General features: G+C 34.8%; 1 protein-coding gene across 1 annotated transcript in view; it reads left to right on the forward strand.

The window, feature by feature from the left end:
* Positions 1-14,648, forward strand: part of GFM2 (G elongation factor mitochondrial 2) — a 41,325-nt gene that overhangs the window by 13,841 nt on the left and 12,836 nt on the right. The window contains 10 exon segments of the mRNA XM_014451666.2: positions 1,188-1,276; positions 3,309-3,352; positions 3,355-3,368; positions 3,626-3,805; positions 7,168-7,248; positions 8,720-8,868; positions 10,157-10,297; positions 10,381-10,480; positions 11,842-12,031; positions 14,052-14,128. Coding sequence (XP_014307152.1) covers positions 1,188-1,276; positions 3,309-3,352; positions 3,355-3,368; positions 3,626-3,805; positions 7,168-7,248; positions 8,720-8,868; positions 10,157-10,297; positions 10,381-10,480; positions 11,842-12,031; positions 14,052-14,128 — 1,065 coding nt within the window.

A 14,648-nucleotide genomic window follows, 5' to 3' on the forward strand; every position in this document is an offset into this window, starting at 1 on the left:
AAAATGGACTTAAATTATTGCTACTGGGTCAGTTAAGCTATCTTTAGCTGGTACCTCATTTGTCTGTAATCTCAGAATGGTTATTATGTTGAATATAGAACTCACATTGGTTTTTCTAATCTTAAAATTACTAAAAATAGTATCAATGAAGTGATCAAAATTAACATCCCTAAAACTTTGACAAATTGCCCGGCCAGCATAGCTCAGTGGTTGAGTGTCAACCTATAAACCAGGAGGTCAGGGTTCAATTCCCAGTCAGGGCACATGCCTGAGTTGCAGGATCGTTCCCCTGTGTGGGGCATACACGAGGCAGCCGACCAATGATTCTCATCATTGATATTTTTTTTTAAATATATTTTATTGATTTCTTACAGAGAGGAAGGGAGAGAGATAGAGAGCTAGAAACATCGATGAGAGAGAAACATTGATCAGCTGCCTCCTGCACATCTCCCACTGGGGATATGACCGCAACCAAGGTACATGCCCCTGACCGGAATCGAACCTGGGACCCCTCAGTCCGCAGGCCGACGCTCCATCCACTGAGCCAAACCGGTTTCGGCAAGTATAACGATTGATATTTCTATCTTTCTCTCCCTCTCCGTACCTCTCTGAAATCAATAAAAAAAATGTTTTTAAAAATTGGACAAATTGACACCAAGGGAGAGAGCTTGAACTTTAGCTTGGATCCAAAAACAAAAACAAAAAAAAACAACAAACTTACAAAGGACATCATTTAGAAATTTGAACATGGAGTGTATGTATTGTGTCAACTTAAATTCTTCTGAATGTGATCATTATAATTGGTTATGTTAGAGAATGTCTTATCTTAGGAAATATATGCTAAAGTATTAGAAATGAAGTGCCATGATATCTACAACTTGCTCTCATGGTTCAGCTCCCATTCTCTCTTGTGCTCTCTCTCTCTCGTTAACTTCCAGGTATTAATTCTCTTTGTGTGGTAACCTAGGTCACCCAAAGCATTATTCTAAGTTTGAAGCTTACTTTTTTTCATCACACTTCCTTACATTCTTAGCTATGTTAACCTGATAGGAGTCTCGAAGTGTAAGTGCAGTGGCAATAATTCCATGCTAGAATAAGGCCCATTTCCATGTTATAATAGAGTCTTGGATCTCTTTCTTCCATGTGTAGTAACAGTTATTTTTTCCCACATGTGCTCTTTGCTTTAGGCACAAACCCTCACAGTATGGAGGCAGGCTGATAAACACAAAATACCTCGAATCTGTTTTTTAAACAAGATGGACAAAACTGGAGCAAGGTATTTGTTTAAAATTTGTTTAAAGTATATTTCTTTGGCTTATTAAAGTAAGAATTCAATTTGAGCTTCTAATGGACTGTAACTTAAATTTAGAAATACCTATTCCTTATAGAGTATAAATATTCCATGAAATCTATTCAGTCCCCTTAAAAAGAAGTGAAAGCCGCTAATTCATAGGTTAAGTAACACTGTGAGATTAATACAGAGCTCATAGATGATGAACCATCCTGATTCTAATGTAGGGAGACTGTATTTTCTAGGATCCTGACAGTGATGTCTTGCTGATTCCATTGGTTCTATTTAGAGCTGTATGGTGTAGTCCCTGTATGTACCGCTGAAGGTTATGGTGCTCCCTGTCTTTGCTAAAGGTAGAGGTTAGCAAATTGTTTCTTGTAGTTGCCTCAGAGAACAGTGTTCTTCCTTGTCCCCTGATTTTCTTTGGCTCCTACTGGGTAATATACTCTCCATTGAAGGGAACTGGGAGAGGAGAATTAGATGTTTAAGACCTGCATATAGTACAAAGAGTGAATGCTGAAATGTTGTGATAATGCTCGGAGACTTACGGTGTGGTAATCCAAAATGATACATTATTCTGAGAACAGAATTCAGAATTCAGAGAATCAAGAATATATGAAGAATTTGGAGAAATTGTAAAAGGGAGACAATCAAGAATATAAAGGATTTTAGGGAAATCTGACAGGGAGAGATGCTGGTCTGTGGTGTGAGAGTGGCAGAAACAAAACAAACTATTTCTTCCTAAAACCACACAGTATGCTCTGTTTATGTAACTCTTGAAGGATTTCTAAAGGCTGTTGGTTTAAAGGACTTTTGTCTCGATTAGTAAAAGTACAACCTTCAAAATGTGTGAGGCTTAAGTTCTGACCCTTTTCTGTTTGGAGGGCCTTGAGGTAGATGCCTTTACTGACTTATAGCACCTGTGATGATGGGGAGGAAAGTGACTGGATACTAGGCTGGTTGTCAAAGACATTGGGACCAGAATAAGTTAGCGCATGTGCCAAAGATGACATGTGTGCCATAGGTAGCCAACCCCACTGTTAGCACAGAAATGAACAGCATAACAGCTAACATTAAGAATACCTGAGACCAGTCAATGAAGGAAAAACACTACATGATCTCACTCACTCATGGATAATAAAGACCATTATAAACTTATGAACAAAAATAGATACAGAGGCAGAGCTGCCTCGAACAGACTCTCAAACTCCAGTGGGAAAGCTGGGGAGGGTTGAGGGGCGGGAGGGGGGAGGGTAAGAGATCAACCAAAGGACTTGTATGCATGCATATAAGCATAACCAATGGACATAAGACACTGGGGGGTAGGGGAGGCCGGGGGATTGTTAAGGACAGGATAAAAAAGGAGACATATGGAAGGACTTGTATGCATGCATATAAGCATAACTAATGGACATAAGACACTGGGGGGTAAGGGAGGGCAGGGGATTGTCAAGGGCGGGGGGGGGGGGGAAGGACACATATGTAATAACCTTTGTAATACTTATTATAAAATTTTTTTAAAAAGAAAAAAAAAGGAGACATGTAATACTCTTTGTAATACTTTAAGCAATAAAACAGTTACAAAAAAAAAAGAATACCTGAGATAAAAGTATAGAAAGGCTGGCTTTTGGAAGAAAGCTGGTAGCCGTGTGTAATAGCAAATGCAGTTATTAGAAGAATCCTTGACTTGTAATAACAAATCTTGCATTTGAATCCTAACTGAAATTTGTTATCTGTGATCTTGATCAATTTAGGTAACCTTAACCCTCCAATTTCAGTTAAGGGTGAAGTTAACAAAAATAATACCTTAAATACCTATGTGGGCAGGGTTTCTGGGAGATATTCAATTACTATTTATCTGGATTGACATTAAAATTTTTTTCAAAATGTCTTATGGAAACTGAAGTGATGAACATTAGAAGCCATGGAAAGGGTTGTACTTTTAGAGAACATTTTTAAACTTGTTTTTAAAACGTTAACATTTTTAACTACTGTATAATTATTTTGCTTTCTACAGTTTTAACTATGCAGTTGAAAGCATCAGAGAGAAGTTGAAGGCAAAGCTTTGCTTTTACAGGTTGGTTGATTAATATTTGGTTAATCAATAGTAACAACTCCTCAGTTTCCTCATCAATTTATTTTATTGTGACATACACATTTCTGAAGCTACTTCAAATCATTTTTGGAAGAAGTTGGAATATAAATTATAAAATAGGTAAGATTGTGGTAATAATAATGGACATTTGGGGGAAAGTGGGGAAAGATAAGATTTATCACCAATGCCATTCTAATTGAGTGATCATTTAATAATGTTAATTTTGCTCTGATTTATAGTTACCAATTGGTGAAGCCAAAACTTTCAAAGGAGTGGTGGATGTAGTAAATAAAGAAAAACTTCTTTGGAATCCCAATTCAGATGATGGAAAAGACTTTGAGAGAAAACCCCTCTTGGAAAAGAGTGATCCTAAATTGCTGAAGGAGGCTACTGAAGCAAGGAATGCCTTAATTGAACAAGTAAAATAATACTTTGAGTTTAAAGTTGCATAAATATTTATAAACTCTAAAGAATAATTTATATTGAAATTTAATATAAAATTACATTTGGAAAATATAAGATACAAGAATAATGAAATGAACACCACCTGGCTTAAGAAATAGAATATTAGCAATACTCTTGAATCTCCATGTGCCACTTCCTATTCATCTCTCCCCCTTCCACTAATTATCTATTTTCCCAACTACTGTATTGACTGTAGAGTTTATCTTTCATTTGCTTTTTTTTAATAGTTTACCACAAATATATATATCCTTAAAGAACATAGTTTTTCACCCAGCTGGTGTAGCTTAGTGGTTGAGTGTTGAACTATGATCAGGAGGTCACAGTTTGATTCCCAGTCAGGACACATGCCCGGGTGTGGGCTCCATCCCCAAGTAGGGGGTGTGCAGGAGGCAGCCAATCAATGATTTTCTCTCATCATTGATGCTTTTGTCTCTATCCTTCTCCCTTCCTCTCTGAAATCAATAAAAATATAAAACAGAACAACTAGTTTTTCATGGTTTTGAACTTTATATAAATGGAATGATACTTTTTATTTTATTACATTGTTCAACATTGTGTTGAAGATACTTCCATGTTGTTACGTGTGATTATACTTCACTTGTTTTCAGTCTTAAGTAGTGTGCCAATATATGATTATACCATAATTTATTGTCTGTTTTCCTGTGGATAAACTTTGAGGTTGTTACCTCTTTTTTTTTTTTTTTTTTTTTTTTTTTTTTTGCTGTTACAAACAGTGTTGCTGTGAACATTTTTGTATGTATGTCCTTGTGCACATATGTAAGAATTTGTTTAGAGTGAAACCTAGGAGTGGAATTGCCAGGTCAAAAGGTATTTCTGTCTTTTACTTGACCAAATGTCAAATTATTTAGAAAATTGTTGATATATAATTTTAGACCTCATGTCACCCTCAAAATTTAAAAGAAAATAGTAATATTATTATTTTTTTTTAAATATATTTTATTGATTTTTTACAGAGAGGAAGGGAGAGAGATAGAGAGTTAGAAACATCGATGAGAGAGAAACATCGATCAGCTGCCTCCTGCACATCTCCCACTGGGGATGTGCCCGCAACCCAGGTACATGCCCTTGACTGGAATCGAACCTGGGACCTTTCAGTCCGCAGGCTGACGCTCTATCCACTGAGCCAAACCGGTTTCGGCAAAAGGAAATAGTAATATTATTATTTGTAATATTTATATGATATTGTTAGTTTAAAAAACAATAAGTAAAACATATCTTAAATAAACTCCCTGAATTTTATGGTAAAGAAGAACATTTGAGTCTGAACTCTTTGATTTCCTTACTTCTAAATTAAACTGGTCAAAATTATAATTAATTATTTTCATTCATCTTTTGTATGAAGTTATTTTTGAAGTAATTCTTTTCCATTATATAGTAATTTTCAACTTTATTATGAACATGATAATGGTCATTGTTAATTTTATTATTGGATAATATTTATTGAAGACTCATGATCTAACTTAAGTGCTTTACATATATTATTTAATCCTCAGAACAGTGTATATGATCCCCATTTTACAGATGAGGAAACAGAGGCTTACAGTGGTAAAATAAGTTGTCATATAGCTAATAAATAGCAGAGCTGGGATCTGAACCCAAATCTGTCTGTTTAGAGCTAGAGCCCATACTGCTTCTCTAATTTGAGGGGGCGGGGGGTTGCACATAAGGATAAAAGTGGAATTGACATTTATTAATCAATAATTGGGTACATAATTGGTTCTCCTTTGAGGTTTTATTTTGTTTTATATAAAAGGGCTATCAGAATAAACCTAAGGAGGATTTTATAATCTAATTGAGTTACCAACATAAACTTGCATATGCTCTAGGACAGTGGTCGGCAAACTGCGGCTCGCGAGCCACATGCGGCTCTTTGGCCCCTTGAGTGTGGCTCTTCCACAAAATACCAACTTCTGCACATGGGCCATGAAGTTTCAATTGCACTGTACGTGCGTGCCCGCACGTGGTATTTTGTGGAAGAGCCACACTCAAGGGCCAAAGAGCCACATGTGGCTCGCGAGCCGCAGTTTGCCGACTACTGCTCTAGGACATTAAAGGTTCAAATTTTCTATCAGTAGGTAATAAAGAGCTAATTATAAGGAATACATACGTATGTGTAGAATTAGAGAGTAACACCACATCACACCTGTTAGGATGGATTCTATCAAAAAACAAAATAACTTGTAAGGATGTGGAGAAGTTGTAACCCCAGGCATTGCTGGTGGGAATGAAAATGGTGCAGCCATTGTGCAAAACAGTATAGTGGTTCTTCAGAAAATTGAAAATAGAATTAACATATGATCTAGCAATTCCACTTCTGGGTTTATATCCGAAAGAATCGAAAGCAGGGTTTCAAAGAGATATTTGTACATCCTTGTACATAGCAGCATTATTTATAACGGCCAAAAGGTGGAAGGTATTTATCAACAGATGGATGGATAAATAAAATGTGGTATATACACACAACAGGCTAGTAGTCAGTGTTATAATGGAAGGAAATTCTGACATGATACATTATTAATGAACCTTGAGGACATTAAACTTGCTATTTGAAATAAGCCAATCACAGAAGGACAAATACTGTATGATTCCATTTATATGAGATAGCTCTAGTAGTTTGGTACATTTTTACAGTAGTTGGCTATTAAAAGGCTGTTTTTCTCAAATTTGCAAGTTTTATTCCTTTATACTATTAAAATCTTTTGAAACTTTTATTAATTTTATTGTCAGCTGAATTCTATTTTATAATGGCAAATGATTATGAAAAGGACATGAATTAGATAAATACATTTTTATTATTGAAATTATGTCTACTATCCCAACTTAAATATATTTCCTCAGTGCAGAATTAGTTATAATAAGATTAGTCCTTTTAGTTTGACTTTCTCAGATCTTATGAACATTCAGAATATTAGAGGAGTATCAAATAAAACTTTGTTATGAACTAAGACCCCCAAATTTAGCTAAAAATAGCAATCCATTGTATATGTTATCATTGACTACAAATTGTGCATTTTCTTTTGAACACTCTGAGTAGATAGCAATTTAATGTTATGCTTAATCTGGCTCAGGCTTCCCATGAATTTAGGAAACTCATAATAGCATGTCTTCAATTTTCAGTCTCCTTTCCTTTGAAAGAAAAACTCTCTTTTAGAAGATAGGAAGACGTCCTTGGCCTGGATAAGTTAGACCATGGAGCTGTCTTGTAATATTTGGATAATGTATATTTAGAGTATTTGGCTTAAGTTAATAGTTGGACAACAAATACAAGTCATAGAACTAAAGCCTTTCTTTATAGGTTGCAGATTTGGATGATGAATTTGCTGACTTGGTTTTAGGAGAATTTAGTGAAAATTTTGATTTGCTCCCAGCTGAAAAGGTAAATTTTATTATTCATTTACTTTGACCAAGTTTTACTAATTGGATGTACTTTGTTTTCTGTGTTTGTGTTGTTTTTGTTTTTCTAACTTTGCATAGCATTGGAAACTATGCTGATTTTAACAAAAATTAGAAGAACATTGAGATAAAGCCACTAATACAGCTACTTAATAATGGCATGATTAACTATTTTTGGTTATATTTTACAAAATTAGAAGTGGAATCTTTTTTACTTGTATTGATTCAGGACAAGTTGTTAATTCTCAGCCTTTTCATTGTAACCATTTAATAAGTATTTTTAAGGAAATCAGAGGTTGAAATTTTTTATTTAAAATTTCCTGGTTTTTCAATCTACAATAATCATTTTAATCAGAATATTTTTTTCTGAATCTCTTTTAATTTTTAGTGGAAACTCATTGCAGGTCTTTTGTTTTGTTTTGAAAAACATTAAACCAGAGACTAGGCAAGTAAAGTATAGATAATAATTGAATTATGACATTTCTTTAAGGCATTCCTGTTTTTTTGTGTTTGTTTCTTTTTCCTGCCAGGACTCTTCCTCCATGAATTTGGCAAACTTACTCTTTATTTTCCTTGATGAAACAGAAGAGTTACTAAAGAAAGTGTTTTTAAGTGGTAATATGTATAGTGGGATCCAAGATGAGCCCAGCAAATTCACTTAATTATTTTCCCCAAAAAGAATTAAAGAAAAACACAAGATCTGTAGATTAATTTTGAGCCATTTGAAATTACTTGAGGTAGAAAAAAATATTTTTCTTTTGAATGAAATGGCATAATTTTGACATATTTTATTGGTTAGTATTTGAGTGCTTAAGTGTGTTATTTTGCCCTACGGTCACATAACATGACTTCTGTTTTCAAAGAGTTTACAGTCTAAAGTAGAATTGACCCACCATTCCCTTATCAGTAGCTTGCAGGTACACCCAAGCTTTTCTTGGTTTTTGAGGTCTTTCAAATATTTCTTTCTACTTTGATTTCTCATTTTCTTTTGGATTTTATTTAATATGGATCTATTTCATTTGAAAAAATTGTTACTCATGTTTATATTTTTAATTTCTTACCAGCTTACCAGATTATTAAGGTGAAATCACAAATATATGAACTCATCTATTCAATAAATATTTTTAAATACCTACTTTGTTTTAAGCACTTTTCTAGTTTCTGGGATTTAGCAGTTTTTTCATTGAACCTCACTGTAATTCTTATAAGTTTTACATTTAATAGAAGGGGAGATGGACAATATACTAATAAATATGTATCTAATATACCAGGTAGTAATTAATATTATAAAGAAAAACAAAGAATAAGGCCATAAAGAATGATGGAAGTATGTTTTACGTGGTTGGTTAGGAAAAACATCTAATTCTGAGATATTTTGGTTGAGACAAGTATACTGCATATATGTGACCATCTTATGGTCACATAAAATACTTATTTATACCTTTGCTTTCTAGCTACAGACTGCAATACACAGAGTAACACTTGCTCAGACAGCAGTACCTGTGCTTTGTGGAAGTGCCCTGAAAAACAAAGGGGTCCAACCCTTGTTAGATGCTATTACTATGTACTTGCCTTCACCTGAAGAGCGCAACTATGAATTTCTGTAAGTATGCAGGTATATAGATTAAAATGTATAGCCTCGAATCACCACTTTTTAATGACATTGGTGAAAAATATCACTGTAAATCATATAATATAGTGTCATAGTAATTTTCACTTGGAAGGGACATTTGTTATCTCTTGTAACCTGCTGCGTTTACAGATGGAGCTAAGAATGTGGATTTATTGCTGTGTAAACATATGTTGGCCCTGCCAACTTAGTTTAAAAATAAAAAGGTAGTATACTGGGAACATCTGATAAATATATTTTATATCTATTCTAGATTTCAAGATTTTTCAAAAGCTCAAAATACTTTATGGCTATAAAGAAGATCATTGTTTGACTCCTGTTGCCACTAACAACTTTTTACTTACTAATAAATCCTCTAAAATCTGAGTGTTGTGTAAAATGGCAGGTGAAACTGGACTTTAATACGTTTAACTAGGAAATTAACCACTTTTCAATTGGAGATTGTAATATCTCTCAATTGGAGTGATTGTGAGCGTGGACTGTGTTCTACCTGGATTTAAATTTCACCTCTTCCAAGTTGCTTAACCTCTTATCTGTGAAATGCAGAGAGTAGGGCCTATCTCAGAGGATTGTTACAAGAATCAAATGAGTTAATGTTTAAAAAGTATATGGAACAGTGCCTAGTGTAAGCTTTCTATATAAGGATTTATTGAATAAAATTAAAAACTGGGGAAATCGTATTGGAGAATTTCTGTAATAGAAATGTCTAAACTACTTTGAGCCATGGACTCCTTTGAAAGTAATGAAAATAGAGAGCTTTTCCTAAGAAAAATGTACACAAAATCCTATCAATGAACACCAACTTAAGGACATTATTCTGTAAGAATGCTGGCTTATAAACAAGTTCAGATTTGCAGTATATGTTTATATGGTTATGTGACTGGAGAGAAAGTGGGAGGAGAGTGTACAAACAGTAATTGGAAAGTACTTATCTATTTACTCTGTACAGGTTTTTTTGAGAAAGTGCTGTGATGTTCCTTGGAATATTTTTTTGAGGAGGAAACTCTTGGTTATGGAATTATTTGCAAATTGAGGTAATATTTGGAAGAGACCCCATTGTTTTTAGTTTTGAGGAATTAATTCAGTGGAGGAAGTGGGGTACTGACATTGTTTAGTCAGTCTGGGCAGCTAAACTAGAAGATGTGAAGGCTCTTTGGAGGACATCACGATTAAGTTTGTGCAGCGATTATGATCTGATCTGGATAAATATATTGAAAGTGTATTTTAAAGACTTTTTGGAATGTCTCCTTAACTTTTACAGGCAGTGGTATAAGGGTGACTTATGTGCACTGGCGTTTAAAGTTCTCCACGACAAGCAGCGGGGACCGCTGGTGTTCATGCGCATTTACTCAGGCATGATAAAACCCCAGTTGGCCGTCCATAATATTAATGGAAACTGCACGTAAGTAGAAGCTTAGATTATTTTCTAAAACTGTACTTGTTTCTTTAAAAATACTTCTACTAATATAAATCATGGTTTTACAGGGAGAGAATAAGTCGTCTGCTTTTGCCATTTGCTGACCAACATGTAGAAATCCCTTCACTGACTGCTGGTAACATTGCTTTGACTGTTGGACTTAAACATGTAAGTGATGAAATGGTTTCTCTAGGAATTGGGTGGAGGGGGACTATAGGGGGAGACATCTGTAATATTCTCAGCAATAAAGATTTTTGAAAGTAGATATTTTATAATAGCAAAACCCCCATAAATCTAAATGTCCATCAGTAGTAGTGGAATAATGAATATTGTGTAGCATAGTTATTAAATGGTTGACTCTTATACATTTAATAGAAAGAAAGGAAATTGCAGAAAACTATTAACGGTATGGATTGTATTCATATAAAGTTCAAATCCAAGTAAAATAATATACTATCCATGTATGCATACATACATTTTAAGATTATATAAACATTATTATTGCTATTGGATTTTTTTTTATTTTGATCACTGCACACAATTTCATCTAACCTTATAACCGATGAGGTATTAACTTAGGATATTTTGACAATGAAGTCTCCATGAGGGCAAGGATTTTTGTCTTTTTCTCTGTTCTTAGTCCTTAGACCAGTGAATTTAGGCACTCCATGACTTTTATAGGATGAAAATATGTGATGCTGTCTATATATGCTTTTGATGGGTTAAAACTAAGGACATTTCACTTTTATATGTATTAAATCAAGTACAGTTACTCATGAAACTTTGGTATATTTGGCATTTAGGATAAAACATTGTTACTTTTAACATTTTAAACTCTTTATGAAATTGCAAGATGTAAAATCCTTTATAGAAAATTCCCATGGTCCGGAAATTGGACTTCTAGCATCACAGTGGCTTCTCTGTCTATCTGAAGGCAGAACTTGTATGTATTTGAGAGAGTTACAGAAATCTGGGCTAGTGTTCAGTAGGAATATCTTTACAGAGACAAAAACCGGCACAAAACTCCCTAATAGGTAAGTTTAAAAGTAAAATTATAGTTTTAAAAAATAACTGAAGTCTAAAGGAAGCTACTGTCACTTTTGCATGGTCAAGGGTATTCTGTTTAATTGCATACTTTAGTTAATAAAGAATTAACTAAAGGATTTTGTAAAATAGAAATAAATTTTTACTGGTGGTAAAACACAGTAATGGACTTCTACCTCACTTGTCTACATATGGTTGAAAATTTAGGAAGGTACATTTGTTTTGTCAAATGAATTTTGGATATATATTGTGGGTGTGTTGTGTTATTGTTAGACTTATTACAGCAGTATTTTGGATAGAATTCTTACACAGGTTAAATTAGATTTACCTGTGCAAAGTTATAATGAGTTTTAGGAATTTGTCTCTTTTAAGTACTGATGAAAATAAAGTGCCACATTAAATTTTTTCTTATTTCGTGAATCTTGGTAGAAGCTGAGTGCTTGCTTGCAGCTGGTTTTATTCCAAGGCATCTTCTTTGTTTGCAGACGGCCACTGGAGATACCATTGTCTCATCCAAGTCCAGCGCACTAGCTGCAACTCGTCGAGCTGAAAGGGAGGGAGAAAAGAAGCAGAGACACAACAGTGAAACAGAGAGACTTTTATTGGCTGGGGTGGAGATTCCAGAACCTGTTTTCTTCTGTACCATAGAACCCCCTTCGGTAGCTAAGCAGCCAGGTACAAATAGTGTTGGTGTATTAATTAATGAATGCCCTGATAATTTAGATAAAATAGTTTAATTTTATCAGCATTTATTGGTAAGTATTTCTTGTGATTGGCCTAGCTTTTTATTTAAAATGTTTTGATTTTTACAAACTCCTTCTATTTTTTCTTATATCTTGGCCATTTTTTTTCATATCATATTCTTAGTCCTTAGTCTTGTTCTTATAGTGCTACCTATGGGACTCTAAGTAATTGACCTCAGGACTGCCCTTCCCGTGTATTAAATTAGGAGCCAATTCATAACTGGCTCAGTTTCTCAACATGATTTATAAAATGCTACTTTTTCTTGATCAACCTTTGAAACTCAGTGAAGATATTTATATACTTTGTTAATGTCGATTGACCTTTCTGATCGTTATATACTTTGTTTTTTAGCATATTTGCTCAGAATTCTTCAGTGGCTTTTCATTACTTAAAGCAGAAACCCAAACTCTTTGGTATGATATATCTAGCTCATTATTCCAGTTATGTCACTTTCAATTAGATTTGGTTAAATATAGCAGAAAATCCCCAAATGACAGTTGCTTTAATGACAAAAGTTTGTTTCTCTCTGTTGTGAAATATACCTTGAGTTGGTAGCCTCAGGCTTAGAGTCCACAGTGGGCACCCAGCCTCCAATCTTTTGTCTTGGCTGTCTGAGTGCATCACTCCTGTCCTTAGTCATCTCAGGATGTCTGCTGGAGCCTTGGGCACCATGGAGTTCCCGGCAGCAGAAAGGAGGAATGGGGAGGAAGAAGATGTGCCCCTTTCTCTTTTAAGATTTCTTTCTCTTTTTTTAAAGTATATTTTTATTGATTTCACACAGAGAGGAAGAAACATCCATGATGAGAGAGAATCATGGATGAGCTGCCTCCAGCGTGTTCCCTACTGGGGATCGAGCCCTCAACCCGGGCATGTGTCCTTGACCTGCATCGATCCGGGACCTGAAGCTTCAGTCCACAGGCCGATGCTCTATCCATTGTGCCAAACTGGCTAGGGCCCTTTTAAGATTTCCTATATGTCATTGGCCATCACTTAGATATATGGCTACCCAGTTGCAAAGGCGTCTGGTAAACGCAATCTTTTAGCTTGGCAGCAGCAGAATAGAGTGGAGGTTACTTGGAATCTTTCTTGCCTGGCCTCATTTCTTGCATCTTCCTCCTTTGTTCTGAACCCTCATCTTTCACCCAAACAAAAATAAAAACAGAATAACAGTTTAAATGTGTGGAATAAGGTAGTTCATGAATCCATTGCTCAGCTCTTTACTTCAGCTACACTTTGTAGAACTTCTAACATCTTTTATAAAGAAGTAGGATATATGTATCATTTAATGGTTGTATTAAAGTATCACTTTTGATCGTGTATTTAATGAAAATAATATGTTCTTATTTCATCTCTTTGGCTGTGGTTATCATAGAGTGATTATATTACCATGTCTTTATTCATTATGTAATTTAGCTTCCTTTTATCTGATTCTCATTATTGCCTATTTTTCTGAAGGTATTTTGCTTTTTTTGTCAGCTCTTTGATTGATCTTTGCAGAGTATAATCAGATGATGCTACTGTCCACTTAAACCCTTCAGTGGCTGGCTTCTTATTGCAAATCCAGACTCTTCACCATGGCCCCCAGCTGCCCACCAGTGTCACACTACACACTGGCCTCCTTGTTGTTTTTCCAAAAGCCAGTTATTCCTTGCACAGCCATTTCCTCTGTCTGGAATTCTTTTTCTTCACCATTTTTTAATAAGGTTGCTTTTTTTTTTTATATGTCTTTACCCAAATCATCCTGGAGAGGCCTTCCCAGATCACCCAATCTCAAGTAACCTCCCATCTCCATCTTACCACCTTATTTTACTCTCTACAAAGCATGTATGGCTGTTGGAAATTTTCTTTTTTCAAAATTTGTTTGCTTGTTCATATATTTTCCTCACTATAATGTTTCCTCACTAGATATTTCATTATCTAAAATAACCATGTTGTTATTTTTATCCACCAGATTTGGATCATGCATTGAAATGCCTTCAACGTGAAGATCCCAGTTTAAAAGTGAGGCTTGATCCTGACTCTGGACAGGTAGGCGTATTGTTTCTTAATCCCAGATATCTGTCAATAATGTAGCATGCGTGTTGAAGTAAGTATATCTGAAACATTGATAGGTCTATGCCCCTGAAAAGAAACTTTCTTTTTTCGTTTTCATAATAATAAACTTGTAATTATTATGTTGACTATCAATCTAAATAGACAAGTTCTCCTTAATTCCTTAAAATAATTATACCTCACTTATATAAACTACTTTGCAACATTTAGACCATCCAGAAGAGAGCCTTTTGTGAAATTTTCAAATGAGGTTCAACCCCAAGACAAAGCCTTGAATCTCTTATACTAAGGCTTATAGAAGCAGCAAACTAAAGGGAGGGTACAAAGGGTCTCTTAATGATAATGACACAGATGGGTGAGAAGTGATATAGTTCAACCCAGCAATGTGGGAGGAAATAGAGTTCTAAAGTAGGTACAGAATTGGGCTGTATCTGGAGAAGAACAGATGTTTATTCTGTATCTTTTTAGGTGGACAAGGTAAAGTTTACATAAGATT

The sequence above is a fragment of the Myotis lucifugus genome, unplaced genomic scaffold, assembly GCF_000147115.1.
Source record: "Myotis lucifugus unplaced genomic scaffold, Myoluc2.0 scaffold_0, whole genome shotgun sequence".
Classification (NCBI taxonomy): domain Eukaryota; kingdom Metazoa; phylum Chordata; class Mammalia; order Chiroptera; family Vespertilionidae; genus Myotis; species Myotis lucifugus.